This window comes from Lutzomyia longipalpis, chromosome 2 (genome assembly GCF_024334085.1).
Source record: "Lutzomyia longipalpis isolate SR_M1_2022 chromosome 2, ASM2433408v1".
Lineage (NCBI taxonomy): Eukaryota > Metazoa > Arthropoda > Insecta > Diptera > Psychodidae > Lutzomyia > Lutzomyia longipalpis.
Window position 1 is genome coordinate 38,045,963 of NC_074708.1, and position 19,907 is coordinate 38,065,869.

The window sequence follows — 19,907 nt, forward strand, 5'->3', positions numbered from 1 at the left end:
AAATCATTCCTCCTCCTGCTAGGATTTCCTTCCCATACAGAACTTATTGAATATTGCAAAGCCACCGAAATACACCCCACTCCCACCCCATTTAAGGGGCGGAAAAGGGGTGTATGAGGATTCCATATCGATGGCTCATCTCAGTTGTCGTCAAAGGCCAATCATTTTCCAATTTTTTATATTGCCCCCGATATATTTGAGGGGATGAATGGGGCATTTTACAGCAGGTCAATTCTCGTAAACCTTTTAACCTAATGCAAAAAAACCAACCCTTTTTATTGAGGATGTTTCTTTTTTACTGTTTTACTGTATTTTTATGAAAATAAATTTTAGAATAATATTTGAGATGTGAACCTTTTGTTCTTAAAAGCTTTCTTTTAATTTTTCATTGAGGTATTAAAGAATTGTTTAATTTACATTTAGAAAAAAATTAAATTACATTTTAAAAATGGATTTTTAAAGAAATCTCCAAGGAAAGTAATTAAAGAAAAAGCTTCTTGAAAAATGAAAAATTATTCTTTTAATCTATTTTGATTTTAGAATCAGATAATAGTAAAGAAGCTTAAAAAATGCCCTTAAGTATTAATTTTTCGTTCAAACTGTAACTAAGGTTGAATTTGGCAAAAAAAGGAGTGTAGCAAAAATTAAGAACAAGCAAATTCACAACCATCTTATTTAGAATATCATTAGGAGAGGGCGGGGCTAATAAAGTCACTTAAGGGTTTGGAAAAAGCCTAAAATATCATATTTCCTAGCTAGATAGAACAAAATGATCTGAGAAAGAGTTGTAGGGCAAAAAATATCCTAAAGAATTGAGCCATACATTTTGCTTTATCTATTTGGGAAATATGATATTTTGAGCTTTTTCTAAACCCTTAAGTGACTTTTTTAACCCCGCTCTCCCCTAAAGAAATTACTTAATAATTTTAAAGGAAAATAAAACGTCCTATGGACTGAAAAACATGTTACAAAACCTGCAATACCTAAAAAAAATTTTAATTTTCCGAGAATCTCAATGGTTTCAACCTGCTTATTAGCTTTCCCAAAATTTTTCCGGATTATCCATAAGAAACCTAAAAAACTGAAAATTATGATAAAATATCTGGTTCATTATAGAACAGCCTTATAGAATCAAAACATAATTTTTCTTAAATTCTCTTACAATTTTATTAAAGCTTTTTCTAGATTTCTTCTATAAATATTTAACCATTATAATTTTTTTTAATTTAAGGAAAGCATAAATTAAATAAAATTTTACGAAAATAATTCAGGGAAATTTGAAAGAACACAAAATTGGTTTTTAACTGATTTTTCCGTTTCTCAAACCAGCTTGTTTATGTAATATGCTTTAATTAAAAAAAAAAAGAAATAGCAAAGACAGTGTTGTCGTAGGGCAAGAAATTCCCAAATTAACAATAACAATTTTATCGGAATTACGCTTTTTTCCTTCAGAGCAAGGACGTTTCCTCCTTCCTTCTCTAGAAGTCGCAAAATTTGTCACACAAACTTCTTTTAAAATTATAAAACTACCCTTAAAAAATTGTAAGAATGAGTCCCTTTTGCGGATAAAGAGACACATAATCGATACTTGGTTATGAATTATTAGGAATCATAATAAAGATACATAATACCCAACAATCGATTATTAAAATCACTCTGCTTTCTTGTTGTTAAAAGACATCGTGCGTGATTGAAAAGTTTTTTGGGAAAAGCTCCCAAAATTTCCACGACAAATTGTGGAGTTTATAATGCAAAGATGCACAAGATGTTGTTCTTTTTGTCAACTTTTCACTGGGGTACAGCAACTTTAGAACAAAGACACGAAAAATAAGCAGGAAAAGTGGTAAAACGGAAGGATGTTCTGTCACAAGCATTCGCAGGGCGTTCAAGTAATGAAAATTTCGTTGGATTTTGTCCATTTATGGTAATTTGTTTATTCACGACATTCCTGAAATTCTCAAACTCTCAATAAACTTTTCTTTTATATAACTAGAATTTTCAATTTCTTTTTCTTCAATTATTTATCAATTCTAGTATTTAATTTAATAAAAAAAGTTGTGAATGAGATATTTTATTTCAACCAATTTGTTTCCGTTTTTGGGAAACTTTTTAGTTTAATCAATTTAATTACATCCTTTTGCAGTTTAAAAGCTCTGATGAATTATTTAAAGAAATTCAGATGAATTCCGAGCTTGAGTGGGATTCCTTTTCAGATAAATATTTCGTGGAATTACTGTGGTTAGGAATAATTTATTTAATACGAAAAAACATTGAAATTTTTCTCAGAACTTTTGACTTAAGGGTCTTTGTTCTATATGTATTTATAAAAGACATCTGTAAATAAAATTGATATATTTCTCCAATAGAATGTGAAATGTTGCAAAAAGCTCTGTAGGAATACCACGAAAAGTTTAAAATCATGTAGGTTATACATCTTTCTTTCCAAGAATCAACAAATAAAATGCGAATTTTGTGATAAAGTAGTTAAACACCCCCGCAAAGAAGAAAGCTCAATATAAAAGGACAGAGTTGTGTTTCCTCTTCTACTCGACGGCTTTCACGTTTACAACTAAAAAGGCAATTTCCCTCCCAAGGTTTTCCCTTTTCTCTGCATTCAAGAATTTGTGGCTTATTCTTGTTGCGAGCACTCTCCCATCTGCCCTTTTTTTGTCGACGCCTGATGGTGGAATATGCAACGTGAAATACGACAATTTGCTATGCTCTCATTTTCCAACCAAAAAGCCGGCATACACACAGGAAATTCTTGCCACTTAATAGCACTTCCCCGTTCACGTTCAATGGATATTTATTTGATTAGTTTCCCATGAGAATTTTCCTGTGTTCCCTGCTCTCTTTTTTTTGACAATGTTTTGCGGGAAAATCTCTCACACAGTGGGCAAAATTTAACCGGAAAGATTTTCTTTTAATTCAAAATTAGCAACATAAAGAATGGCAAAAAAGAATTTATCACCCTGTGTAGTAGGTGCAAAAGTTAACGAAAAAAATGAGCTTTTGCAGACGACAAAACACTTGCAAATTTCGGCAGAGAAAGTCGTGGGAACATGCAGCAGCATTTAATACCATTTTTCGATTCACTTCTTTTTTGTTCTTCCTCTCCAAAGCATCATGGATAAATTATTCCACCAATCCTGCCGGGAAGTAAAGTTTCAGGGTGAGTTATAAATTATTACCGCGATACTTTTTAATGCATTTACAGGGGATCAGAAGTTGTGCGGAATTTAAAACGTGGCTGAAATAAATAAAGCATCTTGTGCTCAAAAATATATTTATGAACCAAAAACTTCTCTTCGCGGAGTCTACTTTACTGACTGAGAGCTATGAGTATTATGTATTGTATATTTGAAGTGCAATAGTTATGGTCAAAGTATATAGCAGTAGTGTCATAAAAAATAGGAGAGCTTAATAAATTGTGTTCCCCCGGCGTTGATGAGAAAATAAATAACAAAAGAATCGAAAAAAATACTTTGAAATATTTTTCACATGTACATAAAAGTTGATACAGTTTCCACATAGAGCGGAGCTTTTTTTTCATATATTTTCTGTGAGCTTTAAAAGCATATACACATACACAGGCTATTGAACAAATTCTCAAGGAGTGGACTCCTTCGGGCAAAAAATTAGACACAATGCAGAAAGCAGTCGTAGAATAAAATGGAAGCAAAAGTTTTAATAAGTGTTTCACTCTTTATTTGAAAGGAGTATTGCCATAAAACAATTTTCAGCATCAAAGGAGAAAAGAAGAAAAGTGCAGCACAATTTGGAAAATTAGAACTGTGTGTATAAAATTATATTTCACAAATAAAATATATCAAAATTATGCAATAAAGTTAAATAACTGGAAATCTTTTAAGCTTTTCTGTGCTTTCTAATTAACATATTTTTTGTGTTTTGTATTCTTTACAATTTAGAGTCATTCTGGGAAAGTTTGGTGTTTTCCATCTGAAAGCTCTTTTGAGAATATTTTATTCACAAAATAATATAAAAATTTGCACTCAATGCAAATTTGCATGAAAGAGATAAACTAAATTGGCGAGCAGTATTGATGCAATTTAAACATAAATTAATATGCAAAGAAGCATATCCAATTGAAAATAATCTTTTATTTCGTTGGGATTTATGGGGAAGAATAATTCACTTTCAGGATTTGTTTTGGCATCAACTAATTCAGCTATATTCGTTGGGGATGAATAGTAGAAGAAGTTCTTTCTAAATAATATTGACATTTATTGGCTAAAATGTGTTTTATTGAGGGGATTTGGTCACCCCTTAATTTCCTTCGTTTTGCTTCCTTTATACGTATGTACATAGGTACTATATACGTACCTACCTAACGTTACGAAATCTGCTGTTGCGCTAATTTGGGAAACAGAAGAAGGATCACAAAAGGAGAACAAGGGAAATTATATTAAGTCAAATTAACCAACTTCTTCATTTTCCTGATGAATCTCAATATACTTACCAACACTATGTACCTATATTGTGGTGAATGTAGTCATCGTCAAGACAAGACTTTTTTTCTCAACACTTTTGGTAGATTTTCACAGCTATTGTGAAGAAAAGAAAAACCAGGAAGGTAATTGAATGATTAAAATGAAAAGAAAAACCGCCAATGAAACTATTAGAGTTTTCTTGCATTAAAAGAACGTTCATTTGCGAAATATTCTGATTTACTTTTACGAATATTTCTGAATAATCCGAATATTGGCAAAGAAATTTTTTTAACCAAGTTTTAAGTAAACTTAAAGTGCAAAAAATAAGCCAAAAAAAATTCAATAAAAAAAACTGCTAATTCTACATCAAATAGAATTTAAGTCATCTTCAGCCAGCACAAATGACCCCATTCTTTGAAAGCTTCTTTCACTGATAGTTCGTTTACAACAAGAAGAATACCAAGAATACAAAATCAAGCTATTAAAGAAATGAAAGCTCAAAGGAATAAAAAAAAAGATCTTTGCTTCTATCAAGTTGTGCATTCACATGTTCACATTGTTGACTTTAAAATCACAATTCCTCACATCCTTTTGTAGCTTACACTGTGACCATCTCACCGCACAGTTCAGAAGAAACCTTCCCCTGAAATCCTGTATAAAAAAAAATCTAATCGAGTAAATGTCATAAAGTCAAGACGTGTCAATTTTATTCAAAGTCTTTGGGGGTCAATTAAAAGTAATTGAGGCGTATGCTGGCAGGAGAAAAAAAAATGAAGCAAATCAATCACTTAAAACTTTCCCCAGAGGAGAAGTGAGAGACGAAGGGATTAATGAAAAATAAAGTTTATTTATTAAAGTTTCTATTTTTATAATCACTAAGAGAAGTACAGCAAATTAAAATATAAGAAAATCATTCTTCTTTTTTATGTTTTTGATATGGTTTTCTTTGGAAATAATAAAATTTCTACATAATTTTCTGTATATAAACGTAGCGATTTTCATTAAACTGCGCCTAAATAATTTATTTTCTTACATTAGCATTTTTGTTTAAATTCTAAATTGCAGCTGCATTTTTGAAATAGAAATAATTTTTCTTTTAGAGCTTTTTTTTAAGAGATATTTTCTTCTTCCATAGTATATAGCATCAATGCAATTTTCCGCTCATTTTCCTTCGTGAGGATTACGTGAAAATCGTTTTCGCACGTGAATGAAAATCTCCTGTTATTCCAAATCCTCATTCCCTTAAACTAAATTAACTTTTTTTTCTCCTTTTTTTGCGAAATAAAAACATAAGAGAGATTTTCATTTATTAAGCCTTTTTGTTGAGCCAGAAAAGCCATTGTTTTCCCTCTTTTGGGGCGAAGTCATTTGGGGTTTGAGGGGTGGCTGGGAGATTCTTGCTTTGCTCATCTTCCCACTTGAATGCTTTCGCTCACTTTGTGTGGTTTTTTCCAGGATTTTCCCACTCACACAGCCCCAAGATTTTTTTTTAAAATGAAGGTGTGGGGTGAAAATCATTCTCTCTTTCTTATTCAATTTTCTTTGGCACTCCAATTTATTACCAATTTATTCAATTCCCTCAAAAACATTATCGCATGACATTCTGGGGATGGGAATTGCTGTTGATGTGTCTGCTACACCAATTTTCTTGCTTCTTCATCCTTTCTTTTACACCTCCTTTCTACATTTTCTTCTTCTTTTTTTTTAACATTTTTTAGGCAAATTTCCTTGACAACTTCATCATTGCTCTGTCGTCCATTTTATGCGTATGCAAAGGTATACAAGTCAAAATATAATTTTATTACTATTTAGTTTAGTTTTTTTTATTAATGAGAAGGGCACTAAATTACATATACTGAACTATGTATAGATAAACCTAGATATCCTTCGGTATTGAAATGAGGTACCCAACATTGGCGTTTCTCTCATTATAAATTTTGATCTACTCAAAAGAATTTTTTCTTATGGGATCAACTTCTTTTTTTCAATGTTTTATTAAATCTTTTAAAAAGAAGGACAATAATTTTTTTTTATAAATTAAGGAATAAAAAAATCTTTTTAAATTTTTTTCTGTAAATTTTTATTTTGTATTTTCTGCTCTATTTTATTTTTATTATTGTTTCTTTTTTTTTTAATTAATGTAGGTAATGGTTTTTTTTCTCTTTCTTTTATGAACATAGACGTTTTAGCCTGGAAATGATTTTCTTATTATCCAAAACGTCGCTGAAAAATTTTAAAAGTAGGGGGAAATGGGGCAAAATGTTAGAAAATCAAGACCACACATCTCCAATATCTCAGTAAATATTATTTCGTAATTGTTCTAATTTAGTCAAATGATACCTTTTATAACTCTAACTAAGCCTATAAAGTTTTATAATAATTGATCTAATATTTTGGGATTTATTTAAAAAACAAATTTTTCAAATTTCAAAGTTACTTTGACCTTTCATTTTAATATCGTGTTTTGGCGTATTTCTCTGTAATTTTTTTGATCCAAATGTATTTTTAGATAGAGTAACTATTGCTGAACACGAATCAAGTCTAAATTTTCCGAAAAAATTTTCCGGGTTTACCCGTAGAACACTGACACTAAAAAGTACCACTTGGGGCAAAATGTTAGAAACTGTTTTTAAGGCAGTTAACTTTTTTTAAATTTATTTTTTTTTTATTTTTCCCGAGTCAGCACACTTAATACTTTTAATTTAGCATGTTATATTACTCTCTATTACTAATATAAAATTATTTAAAAAATAAAAAGTTCAATTTTATTTTTCATTTTTTTTGTTTTTTTTTTATTAAAAAAAAATTCTAATTGTTACACAAATATAGTGTCTAGAAGATGAAATAAATTCATAAAATTGAAATTTAAGGCCAAAAAACGCAAACTAACATTTTGCCCCATGATTTTTGGAACAGGCAAATGTGCAAGGGTTTGGAAAATGTCCTGAAAATGCATTTTCCCGTTGAGATAGAAAATAATCGTCTGAGTCAAAGTTGTAGCCTGGAAAATTTCCTATAAGATAGTCTTCATGAGAAAACTCAAATATTTTCAGGAAAATCAGGAAAATGTTTCTCCCAAAAAACTAACAAATTGCCCCATGTCCCCCTATGTACCCAGTTTTGGGTGAAAGGTTAGTTTAAAAAAAACCCGTAACTTTTATAAGTTATTTAGTTGAGATTCAGTCGTTGACAAAGCCTAAATATATCCTCTGAGAATTATCCTTTTACCTCAGATCTTGCCTATTACGCAGGGTTCAAATAACTTTTTTCACCTTTAGTTAAAAACCTCCTTATTCCTTTAAAAAGAAATACCAAAACCTGCGTCATTCTTTGATTATTCTTCAAGGTACATCTCTACATATAATCGGGTACCTCTTTTGCTACTTTATCCTTCCTTCCTGATTCGTGAGCATTAATCGAGTTCCTATGACTACAAATTCTAAAAACATTATGGAATTCCATCGGTGACTCGGTGTATTCGTTTAGCGTACCTTGCGTCGCTTCGTTGCGTTCTGAGGGATGTTGTTTACAGTGAGAACGTGCTTCTTTGTTGGCGGTGGGCGTGTGGGTGGTGCTGGTAAATTGGGCAAGTGACACGTATCCTTGAGATGCGTGTAGATCGATGAGATACGATCCACAAGGGCGGCACTGTACTTGTGTGCTGTACGATCGGTGATCGAGGGTGTCTTTATGCAATCATTCCCGCCGAATTCGCACACACGATAGTGCTGGAGAATGGCTGAGTCTGCAGGCACATTGAGGGTTCCCCGACCAGGGATGAATTCCCATACAAAGTGATTCCCAGCCTCGATCACAACTTCCGGGCGACAGATGTACTTTGATCGTTGCTTCTGCGGGTGCAGTTTCGATCGTCGTCTTGTCTTGCGCTGTGTCAGTAAGTTGGCACGTAGGTCTGCATTTGGGGCATCAGCGTCGTAGACAATACCATCATCGGCAAATTGAAGGTAGAAGAAAGCATTTTGAAAGGAATAGGCTCCGGTGTTGCGTGAATTGATGCGCTTTGAGAGCCAATGTAGGAGTTCGGTAAGCGTATAGTTGTGCCGTGGAATGATGTATTCGTCCAGATCAATAAGAGCTACGTGGGTGTGACGATACATGCTGCGATAGAGGCAATCATTGAGTGCAGCAAAGAGACCCTCAGTGCGAATTTCCTTTTGCGATTGCATCCTCAAGTTCCACGGAAGCAGTGAGATGGTTACCTGCTTTTCAACACTCTGATTATTGCGCAGGTGCAACCGATGGATATCGCCGTTCATGTAGTGCTTGAGGATGCAGGCCACACGTGGTCCAATTGTGTGGTTGTAGAAGGTAAAATGAGACACCCCGAGGATGGAGTTAAGTTCCAGGAACTCTAGCAGGTAGAGAGCTTTGTCATAGTTAAAGTGAAGTGGCTTCACGCACACCCCTAGTTCTGTGCTATTAGTCACCGTACGGTTAACATCGACATCACGATCAGTGTTACGTAGAAGGAGCACATTGCTTGGTGGAAGACGTAGCCGTGCCACGATGCTCACGGCCTGGGGAACATTGAGCTTAGCAGCACGCAGGGGGCAGATGATGAAGCAAGCGCTATATTTGAGATTCCAATTTTCACGGATCACCTTTACGCGTGCCATCACGGATGCTGAGTAATAGTGTGTGCCATTGGCGGTGGGATACCAGAAGCGACACCACACACGCTCAGGACCGCGTGTCTTTGTAGCACCTACAACACGTATCATGCGTGCATCACGACGATCGTAGAAGGCGGAAAAGACGAAGAACTTGAAGCGGGTTCCATTAACAACCTGCCATGAGCCATCAGTTGGCGTGCGGCTGGCATTGCCTACATGTGGGTACGTGGGGAGGGTTTTCTCGATCTTCGGATCAAGCAGCTGACCCCATGGGATGGCGTGGATGCCCGCAGCGGCATTGTGACCGCGTGTTTCACCATCAGGCGCCACCGGAATGGGTACCTGGATGTTGGCTGAATCAAAGAGGATGGGATCATTGAGACGAAACCCACCGGAGCGATCTCGGGAAAACTTCTCCCGCACAAACAGTGAACCCTCGTCGAAGTTGTAGTCCAGCTTAATGGAAGTAAAATTTCTCTATCAACACAGTAAAAGGATTTCAATAGAAAAAAAATCCAAAAGAGAAATACTTAATGCACGCTTTGCACTTATTAAATCAATTTCTTTCAAAAAAAAAAATACCTACATCCCAATGGAATGAAATCGTCTGACTTCTTTCTTTATGCTGTGTGCACCTCAAGGAAATAAGGTAAAAAAAACACATCTTATACCCTACTTTCCAAGTGCAATCATATAAGAAAGTTTCCCCTGAATGTCTCTCAGTTAAATTAAATCAAACGACTTCCGAGAAAACTCACGCAGTGCAAACTTTGCATTTCTGCAGAGTAATTACAAGTAAATTTTTCTTTTAATCTCTTTTGCAATTCTCTCAGCGTTTGCAAGTTAAAGTTCTTTTAAATTTCTAGCACTTAATTTGCTAAACATGCTTCTAAATCGATTGGAAATTGATTAATCTGCTGCAGCATTGAGTGGAAACATTTAGATTTAATAGCTAACACAGAGAGAGAGAGAGAGAGAAATAATCTGAAAGTTTGCAAAACAAACAGTGAATCATTAATTTTTCTTATCACTCCGCCTCTATGCGTCTTATCTGCTGAATAATAGGTCACTCTAATAGGCATATAGAGTGCTTAGTAAAGAAGATTAAATTTTCTCAAAGTACTTTATCCCATACAGAGAGCTAGAGAAAGCTTTTATTTGTAGCTTTTAATATCTACCTCAAGAAATTGTTCATTAAACCCTTTAAAGTTTAAAGCTTTACATTCATATTGATTGAGAATATTTTTTTTAAATAGTTTCTACAATTAAATTTTGAATAAGGAAGCAATAATTTTCAATTAAAATTTAATATTTTGCTCTAAATGTTGCAAATATGTGCTAGTGGGTGGATGCGGAGGATGTATGAGCATTTGAATGCCCTTTAAAGTTCAGGCTGTTTAAATTTGCATTTTTAGATCGAATTTTAATATTTTAAGGCTTAAAATGGTACAAAAAAATTGTTTGAAGGGAATTTTCAAACATTATAAATAAATAAATCCAATAAATCTTAATAGAGAAAAAGAGAAAACGTTAGAAAAAAAAACGGCTTACGTCTGGGCTTACGTTAGAATAAATGTAAGATGTTCAATTAAACAGTAGAAAAGAGACGCCAAATATTCGAACAGAAATGTTAAATACATATTAAAAAAATTAATTCAAACGTTATAATAAAAATTTAAGTTAAATGTTAAGCCTTTAATGTTAGAAAATGTCAAAACGTTAAAACTGCCGAAAAAAATGTCAAAAGCTTCTAATTCGAATCTTACTGCCATATGATTTGAATGTCTCAATCATCATTACTTAATGTTTTTTTTTAATGTATTTTAAATATTTTTTAAATTAAAAAATATAATTATTTTATTTTTAAAACATTTTTTTGAATAATTTTTCGGGGTATACGACCCTAATCTTTGCGGTTGTTAAGTTTAAAATACTCTACAAATTTTTAATGCTTTTAAATGAATTTAATTTCTGTACCCCCAAATACAGAGAAAAGCTGCAAAAATTTTCTTACAAAAGCTGGAAAATTCTTCCAACCACATTACACAGGAATTAACAAAACAACTCTCAAAAGAACAAAGAAAGAAAATCTCAGTCAGAAAAATTAGCTAATCATTCTATTAATTTTTCATACAGCTCCAACTCATCCAGCTCAATCACGAAATCTCAATGAAAAATTCATGATTTTTATTTGAGAATTTCCCTTCTCAAGTGGAACATATGTAATATGTATGTAGGTATTAAAAATTCCCTCACATTAAAAAAAAAACTAAAAATAGTTGTCACGTGAGCTCAATATATCGACAATTCTGCACATGACAAGTGCAACGCGCAAAAGGTTGCAGAGGTCGTAGAAGGAATGTTGAAAAGTATTTTTATGTGGAATAAAATTGCAGGAAAATTGTTGGAGATTTTCGAGAAAATTGGGGAGTTTGTAAATAAATTTTACCTTTGTGTCTTCATAATCAGGAATGGATTCTCCTAAGCGATTGGACAGGCTGACATGGCGCAAGATAGAGCCACCTGTTCGACTTCTGTCGTCAATCATGAAGACCTTTTTTGTCGTTGTTAATGATTTTCATAAAGCATAAGGAGGAAAAATGAAATGATTTTTTTTAGAAAAGAATGCGTGGGCGTTTTCTTGAGATTTTTTAAATATTAAAATTACCTCTGTGAGTATTATGATGCCAAAAATAGCAAAGAAGGCGACAACAATGAGAAAGCTCATACCAGCACGATCCCGGGAGCCCCATGTTGTTCTCTTGGTGCGTTTCTTACGACCCGGTGGACTTGCACTCACGTACATTTTTTCTGATTGATTTCACCCACACCAAATCACACGATAGTAGTACTGGATACCATGGCGATTCGTCTTTGCATTGGACTACCTGATGCAGTTTGAGATGACAATCCCGGGGAGCGGGAGGGTGACCTTTTCCACCCGCTTTTCACAATGTACACCCGTGCAAAAATTTCAAGCACAAGTTCAATTGACGTGTGAGGGTTTTCGGGGTGAGGTACGGAAGAGATTGAGAGCCTTTTGATTAAATTCTTTCCTTCCGATGATACCCCACTCAATACACGTTCCAAGATTTTACACGGAAATCAAACACTTTGCTTGTGTAACACAAAACTCTTTCACAACCATCACACTGCGCCTTTTACACGCACCACTTTGTTGTGTATCCTCGCTGCTCCAGGTGGACGATACCTGGAAAATGCAGTGAGGATTAAGAAGATGAAGCACTAAATGGGCTTGAGAATAAAATGGAGAGCTTTTTAATTTATTTCACACTTTTTCAATAAAATTTATTTTGATCCTTTTATCGTAGCAACGAACAGACACCAGCCCTCTTGCGGCCATTTTTGTGCCATCGACAAGACGGATGAAGGATGCGGAAGGACATAAGCATGCGCATTATGTACTGAATGAATCGTACAGTGGAAATTGCACGGTATCACCAAAACCCCGGTTGAAACTATTGCAACGATTTTTCATTAAAATTTCATATTTTTCTTCTATATAACGCAACTATACATATATAGAATTTTACACCCGGATTCTGTGGGTCCTGCAAAAGTTCATCCTTTAATCTCTTTCCCACCATATAACCCTCCGCATGAATATAATTACTCGGCTCTCGGCCCATACAATATTTAATGCAACATTTTTCAGAACTTTATGCACCCCCTTTTTTGGACCATTCACTTTGACACCGCACGTAATGAATGGCTTCTATAGAGGGTTTGTAGTTTTGTGCCAAAAACCTTCATCATGTGCAAATTAACTTCATTAGACTTTAAACCGCTTTACTATCAAGCATTTGTGGTGATTGTTGGAAAAGTGATTTTATACAATTTTAGAGAATTTTTTTTACACACGTTTAACTCATTATTTCCCACAATTATTTAGCTTCAAAAATTTATTTTGTACTTTTAATAATTTTATTATACTTTTTGAAGGAATTAAAATTGAAAACGTGTCGTTTTGATGTAACGAATAAATTTTGAAATATTTCATGGAGAGAATATTTAAAAAAAAAAATGATTTTCTTCGCCACTTAATCAGAAAATAAATTCTTTAAGAAGTCTAATCGGTAGTCTGTTAGTAATTAGTTGGTGTTCCACTTCGTGGCCAACACCAAGTATTTTTCTTACATAACATTGAAAGCTTATCAAAGCCAGATACTGCGAAATTTAGACTGACCATTCGCTTTTTTTTTCTTTAAATTTCCAAGTTAATTAGTTTAGACTCTGAAGAATTCTTAAAGAAATATACCTTAACGTAAAACACTTTAAAATGTACTTTTTATAAAATAAACTGCAAAACTTACCTATATATTGTATAATACTATGTACAATTAACCACCAAATAAAGAGAAAGCACTGCTGAAAAGTCTTTTCCTATTAAACTCACTGATTGTACGTGCGAGTACTTTGGAATGAAACTGATAAACGATTGATAAATTTTTGGTGAGAAACTGCAAAGTATAACAGAAAAAAGAAAAAAAAAACACTTCTCTGAAAATACTCCAATGTCTTCCCACAGCTGTATCAACAGCATGATGTCTCAATTCTAAATAAACGAAAACATTTCTTTTAAAAAATATTAACCCGGATACGTCTGTTTTAGATCGGATTAAATACCATTCATAATTTCAAGTTCATCTGAGAGGAAATACCTTGGAAGAAAATATGCAGGTAAGTACATATTTTTTCATGAATTAAAGAACCCCTATTCTGATCAGAAATAGCTCCAAATTGTCCGCCAAATTAATTCATAAAACATTAGCTCGAATTTACTCACGAGAAATTATTAAAGCAGAAAAAAAAATATTTTTAACGAATAATACCTATAGTTGAAAATGCCATTTTGTGAACATTTTTTATTATTTATTTTAAAGGAACAAAATAATTTTAAAATGTTTAAAAGAGAAAAAGAAGAAAATATGCTCTTTAATTTAATTTATAATAGAGAGATTAAAAAATCTGTAGTCATAAATTTAAGGGCATGTAACAACTATCATTTATGTATGTAGGTAAGTACAAAAAATATATACTTGTATACACCAATTTATTCCACAATCATGATGTGAATGTACATAAATAACCCCATATTAACTTTGCCATCAATTTAATGTGATTAATATGTTGATTGATATTTGTAAACATTATGTTGGGGTACTAGATAGTATACTACCATATATACATATAGCTCAAAAAATACATAGATTAAAATACTTTTTTCAATCTCATTTTATTTAATTTTTATATTATTGTTTTATTAAAATAATAATTAATGATACAAAATTAAAACCAAACATTTGACCAAATTGATGCTCAATTTAAAAATTAATTCTATATAATAAACATATTGTGATAAAAAAGATTATAAATGATGAAAACAAAACATTTTTTTATGTTTTCCACCATTTTCATAATAAAAAAAAAATAATAATAATTAGCCAAAAGCAATGGGCAGTTGTTAGAAGAAAATTAACCTTTTGCACAAAGTTGTGTTATCCTTTCTCGTGAAAAGCTTTTCATTGAGGAGAATTGTTGTTGGAGAAGCTTTTCTTCTCTCTTAAATTAATTATTATTCTTTAATTTCCTTTCAGGATTGTCGTCACGGAAGCACACCTAGTGAATCACCAAGTTAAGCCTAATGAATACAAAATAGCTCATTTCACTAAAATACCCTACGTTTGTTCCTTGAAATATTTATTCAATGGATTGGTGAAGGAAAAGGATAATATTGGGTCATCTTATATTTGCGCAGAATTTTAACCTCAAAGATCCATATTAAAAAAAACTGAAATGTATGAAAAAGTAGTCTGTGTAAATATAAGATGACCCAATAATTAAAAATCAACTAGAATCTCATTGAGAGCTTTTCTTTTGCTTATGTTGTATTGGGTCATCTTACTTATATTTACGAAGACTGTTTTTCATACCCAATATTCAATTATTTATTTAGTTAAAAACTGTTTCATTTACGATTAAAATGTTTTCCTTTGACTTCATGTTTTTTTTTTTAAAGAAATGAATCCTTACCTCTCCATCGTGAAATACTCAAAGGTTAGATCAGTTTAAACTTTTCTACGAGAAACCTCCTGTCCAAATAGGATCTAATAAATACCTCCAGCAAATAATTATTCTTCTTGTTGTATTATTTATCTTGAGGAAAATTGGAGGCGGAATTCATTTCATGCCTTGTCCACAGATAGGCTTTAACTCAAATATGTACAAACAATGCTTTTTATTTTGAATATTTAAATTCCTTATACATTCTCATTCATCAAATACAATAGACAAAAGCTCTTTAGGAGCAAAAAAACGCTAAAGTGTGAAATTATTTTCCTACTTTTATTTTTATTTTAAAAAAGCCCATTTATATGGAATAATTATTCAATTTTTTTTTGTTTTAATATGTCAATATTATTTTCTGTTATTATTAGTATTTCTGTTAAAGTGGTATTCCATTAAAATAAATGTACATAGGTAGTGTGGGGAAAAAAGCTCAATTCAATAAATTTCATAGTGGAAAGCACATGAAAATTTTCAATCAACCCTAGATATTCGTTATATGTATACCGCACAACATTCGAATTAATGATGGGAAAAAATCTATAAATTGTGTGACGTTTTTCCAGTGTGGTACCATTGAAAGTAAAATAACTCAATTACTATCGACCCAATGTGGTTTAAAAGTGCATAGAAAGTTGATTTTTCTCTCACCAGCATTCTGCATGCATACTTTACAAACCCAGGGACAAGTTAAATTTGCCCAGATTGAAGTTAAATTTCATATATAAACAAATCTATCGTCTCGCTCCCAAAAGTGAAAAATATATTATTCTCATTTGAAAGTTTAATCCAAAAGAAAATAACGTATTAAATCAAAGAACTATTCTTGCAGAAAAAACATATTTCTATGCACTGTTGAGCTTTCTTTCCTAATAAACCTTATTTAATTCCATTGTAAAAGCTCTGCAAATATTATTTTAGCAAAGCATTCTTTTGCAAACTTTCCCGAGAAAATATTATTATTAGGTGGTACACAGAGCATTTGGAATGCTTTTCATTGAAATTCTGTTTGACGCACACAAATATCTTCACATCGTAAGATAATATAATCAAATTGAACTTGCACTATACAACACGGAATTCTTGGAATGTACATGTACATATTCTTAATAATCTGTTTTGTCGGCAAAACTCATTTATTGGAGTTTCCTCTGTATTATGTATTATACCTTTCCATGGAAAGCTGAAACTTTAATCTCCAACTTATGTATAAAAGTGCATTAAGGAAAAGGAAAAGGTTAAGCTACTTTTTGAATAAATTCACTTCATCCCTCTTTTGCGGGGTGGTGGCGTGAGGGAGGACATAGCATTTTCTACGTTGATTTCCACAATCGAGTGACATATTCATGAATTTTCCAGAAAATATTCCGCGCAGTGAATCAGAAACGAGAAGCCATTTGGGGGTGATTTCTCCAACTTCATGGGTATCATTTTGCTGAAATGGTTCCACCATTGTAATGGGGTATACTGCATTTAAATAGCATATACTATTACACTTTTTCCTTGCCCTCCATTTTCTCAACTTGTCTCTATTTTCGGATGATTTTCATAATATCAAGTTGAGACAGTTACATTTTTACCAGAATCCCTCTTCTGTCTGTGAGAGTTCCTTTGTCAGCGAAAAAAAAATAAATGATATAGTGCAGCATAACTATTTCTCTGAATCAACAGAACATTGTACAATGTACATACTTATTTAAAAAAAAAAAGATATGAATGTTTTAAAGGTATCCAGTCAGCTAAAATAATGCTCTGTGAGTTTTTAAACACTCTATAATATTTTATGCTTTCTCCGAATTTTGCCACTTTCTGTCATGTCAAAAAAAAGGATATTGTTGAAATAAAATGTGAAAGAACGTTTATTGACTTTGTACTTGTAAAAAAAAATATTTTACCGTCTTACGGGGCAAATTTGTCTGTTTTAATTAAACGGGAAAATTCCCCGGAAAAACTTAAAGTGTTTCGGACTAAACTAGTACCTGTTTTACGATAAAATACACAAAAAATATCCAAATATCTCTTAAATAATAAAATACTTTGTATTCTATTTTAACAATTAAAATTGTATAATGAGTTCCAATTAAAAACAATGACGTTTTGCACCTCAATTATCCTAGTAGTTCCTAGTTTATATAGCCGATACAGTCAAATTTAATGACTTTGATTCATTCAAATCAAGCTGAAAATTTTAATAGCAAAATGAGCTTTGGAAAATTCTAATTAACATTTTATTTACCTCCACTAATAAGCTAACTAAAGATTTAAAAAAATGTATGTATTTCAAACAAATATAAAGATAGATACCTAGTAGGAAAAGCAAATTGATTAATTGGAATCATTTAGAATAATCAGATAGTCTCATAACAGATCATAAAATAGTTATTGCTTTTCCTCTAATAAATCAAATAATTGCGAATATCACCTATTACATGAAATACCAATCACCATAACTTTAAGATGAATGGGTTACCATGTGTTTTAATTAATTTTAAAACACATTAAGCAAAATCAATTGCAGTTGAATTTGATTAAACATTAAATTGACATTAAAATGTGGTGTTAACATTTTGGGCTATGAGATATATTATGATAATATAGATGACATTATGGATAACCATATGTTCATTATGTGTACTCAATGTGTTGCTCTTCTTCTTCAGTTTCATTTTTTTTATATTTAAAATTAAAATAAAATATATTCAACATACTAGATGACTAAAGCTGAAGAACTTTTGAAAGGGGCGCGTGGTTGTCCTACAAAAGGGAGTTATTCATTTTAATATTAATCAGTCCCTAAATGGCGTAACCAATTTTTGTTTTTCAATTATTATAGGGCATTGTCAAAGACTTAAGAAAAGTTAGATGACTTCCCGAAAAATGATTTAAATAATATTAAACCTCTATATAGCTTTTCTAACATACAGAAAGGAATAGTTTCCTAGCGCTTTTCCAAGAAAGAATCTATCTTTTCTTAAGTCTTGACAATGCCCTATAAAATTTAAAAACGAAAATTGTCTTCGAATTGGGAAGTGACTGGGAACATCACGAATAGCTTTTTATCGCACTCTGTTTGAAAATCATTGACTTTTCTTAGTTCGTCCTAGGATATCAACCTAGGAGTCTTATCATCAGAAAGAATGATAAATAAATTTCGAAATTTGCGAGTTTTTATTTATAAATATTATTTTTAGAAATGAAAGTAAGTCAAAAAAATTTTTTTACTAAATTTACCTCTTAGTTGTGGTCCTTAAAGGGTTAAGAATAAACCACTTTAGGATGAGTCTGAGAATATCGATTAGAGTACACAACTGACTTAAAATTGTGTCCTTTTTCGCTAAGGATCATCCCGATCACATTGATCATTTAAAACAGAAAATTGGTACACCCTCAAATTCATTGAAACGCCCTTAAGTTGGTTAACTTGGAAGCTTCCTAATACTTCTTTGTATGAAGATCAACCTAAAAGCAGGCTCAAGTTTCAATACAAGATTTCCGCGCCACAATATTCAATTTTCACTCCTCAAGACATTTTTCTTAAAAAGTTTGAACGAAAAACTGAGCAAAACGAGCAAAACAGATCTTTATAGTTATACTAGTTATTCAATATAATTATCGTGTTTGTTATTTTTCCCATATACAGAGTGAGAGACGCATAAAAACTATGAATTAAGTAGTTCCCACAACTTTGCTCATTGTTGTGGATAATCTAAATTCTAATGCCTGAGAGCTTTTGAAAAGTTCTCAATATAAAGTGACGCAAAAAAAAACAAATTGAAAAAAATGATTAAATTCGTGTTAAGTGTCTGTTTTCTTGCAAAACAAGATAAGATTGCACTATCTGTGAGCTATTCGTGGAGTAATCAAAGAATATCATCTGGGAGGTATATCGGAGGTGTATTACATTGTACATTGGAGCTGTACCTTATACCTTATTTTTTCCACAATTCATCCAACATGGAAAATAAGTATGACTTTCCAGATTAGATACCTATATAGGTAATATGTACTTTGGACTTGAGAGACTGATTGGGATGATGCAAAAGGCGAAATCATAAATGAGAACACCAACAAGCTCTTCAACAAGTTGGAAAGATACTTTGGATTTTATTTCCACTGTAATTATTGACTTGATTATCTGCAACGAGCGTGGGTGTTATATCGATTAGTTTATATTATTTTCTTTCCCTTTGACTTTTACCCCAGAGCGAACCCGTGCTCGCTCTCTCTCTCTGCAAATAAGCATCATATACATGTATGTAGTCCACATAGAGGACCCCAGCGTAATCAACGGTCATTTATGGTCCCAATTTGTTCTGTATCGTGCGCATAACGAGGCGAAGAGAGAGATAATTGTGCGAAACACACGTTACCAGTGCTTTATTCACACTCCCTACACCAAGTATAAATTTTATAGGAAAATACACACCATGTTTATTGGTTTGAGTAAAAACATATAGTATATGTACTCTCCATCTCTACTACATACTATTCCACTATAATAGAAGTAGAAAAACTTGCTGTGTGACCTCACTGTTTTTGTCGTTTATTTCCATACACATAAATGTACATATGAATGTAACGAGTTAAATTGTTTTTCATTTTGCCTCAACAATAATTTCGCCGTTGAGATGTGAAGAAGAAAAAAAAATCTCACAACCATCACGTCGTGAAAAATCTTTCTGTAAGCAATGTAGTAATCTACCAGGAAGCTAATACAATGACTCAGATAAACGCC

The 19,907-nt window shown here is 32.4% G+C and overlaps 1 protein-coding gene across 1 annotated transcript; it reads right to left on the reverse strand.

The window, feature by feature from the left end:
* Nucleotides 1–5,278: 5,278 nt before the first annotated feature.
* LOC129791169 (uncharacterized) lies at nucleotides 5,279–12,472 on the reverse strand. The gene is made up of 3 exons (XM_055829203.1): nucleotides 11,754–12,472; nucleotides 11,535–11,639; nucleotides 5,279–9,541 (listed from the first exon to the last, which is right to left on the reverse strand). Exons 1-3 carry the CDS (start codon nucleotides 11,889–11,891, stop codon nucleotides 7,934–7,936), a joined length of 1,851 nt encoding a protein of 616 aa, XP_055685178.1. The 5' UTR covers nucleotides 11,892–12,472; the 3' UTR covers nucleotides 5,279–7,933.
* Nucleotides 12,473–19,907: the final 7,435 nt, after the last annotated feature.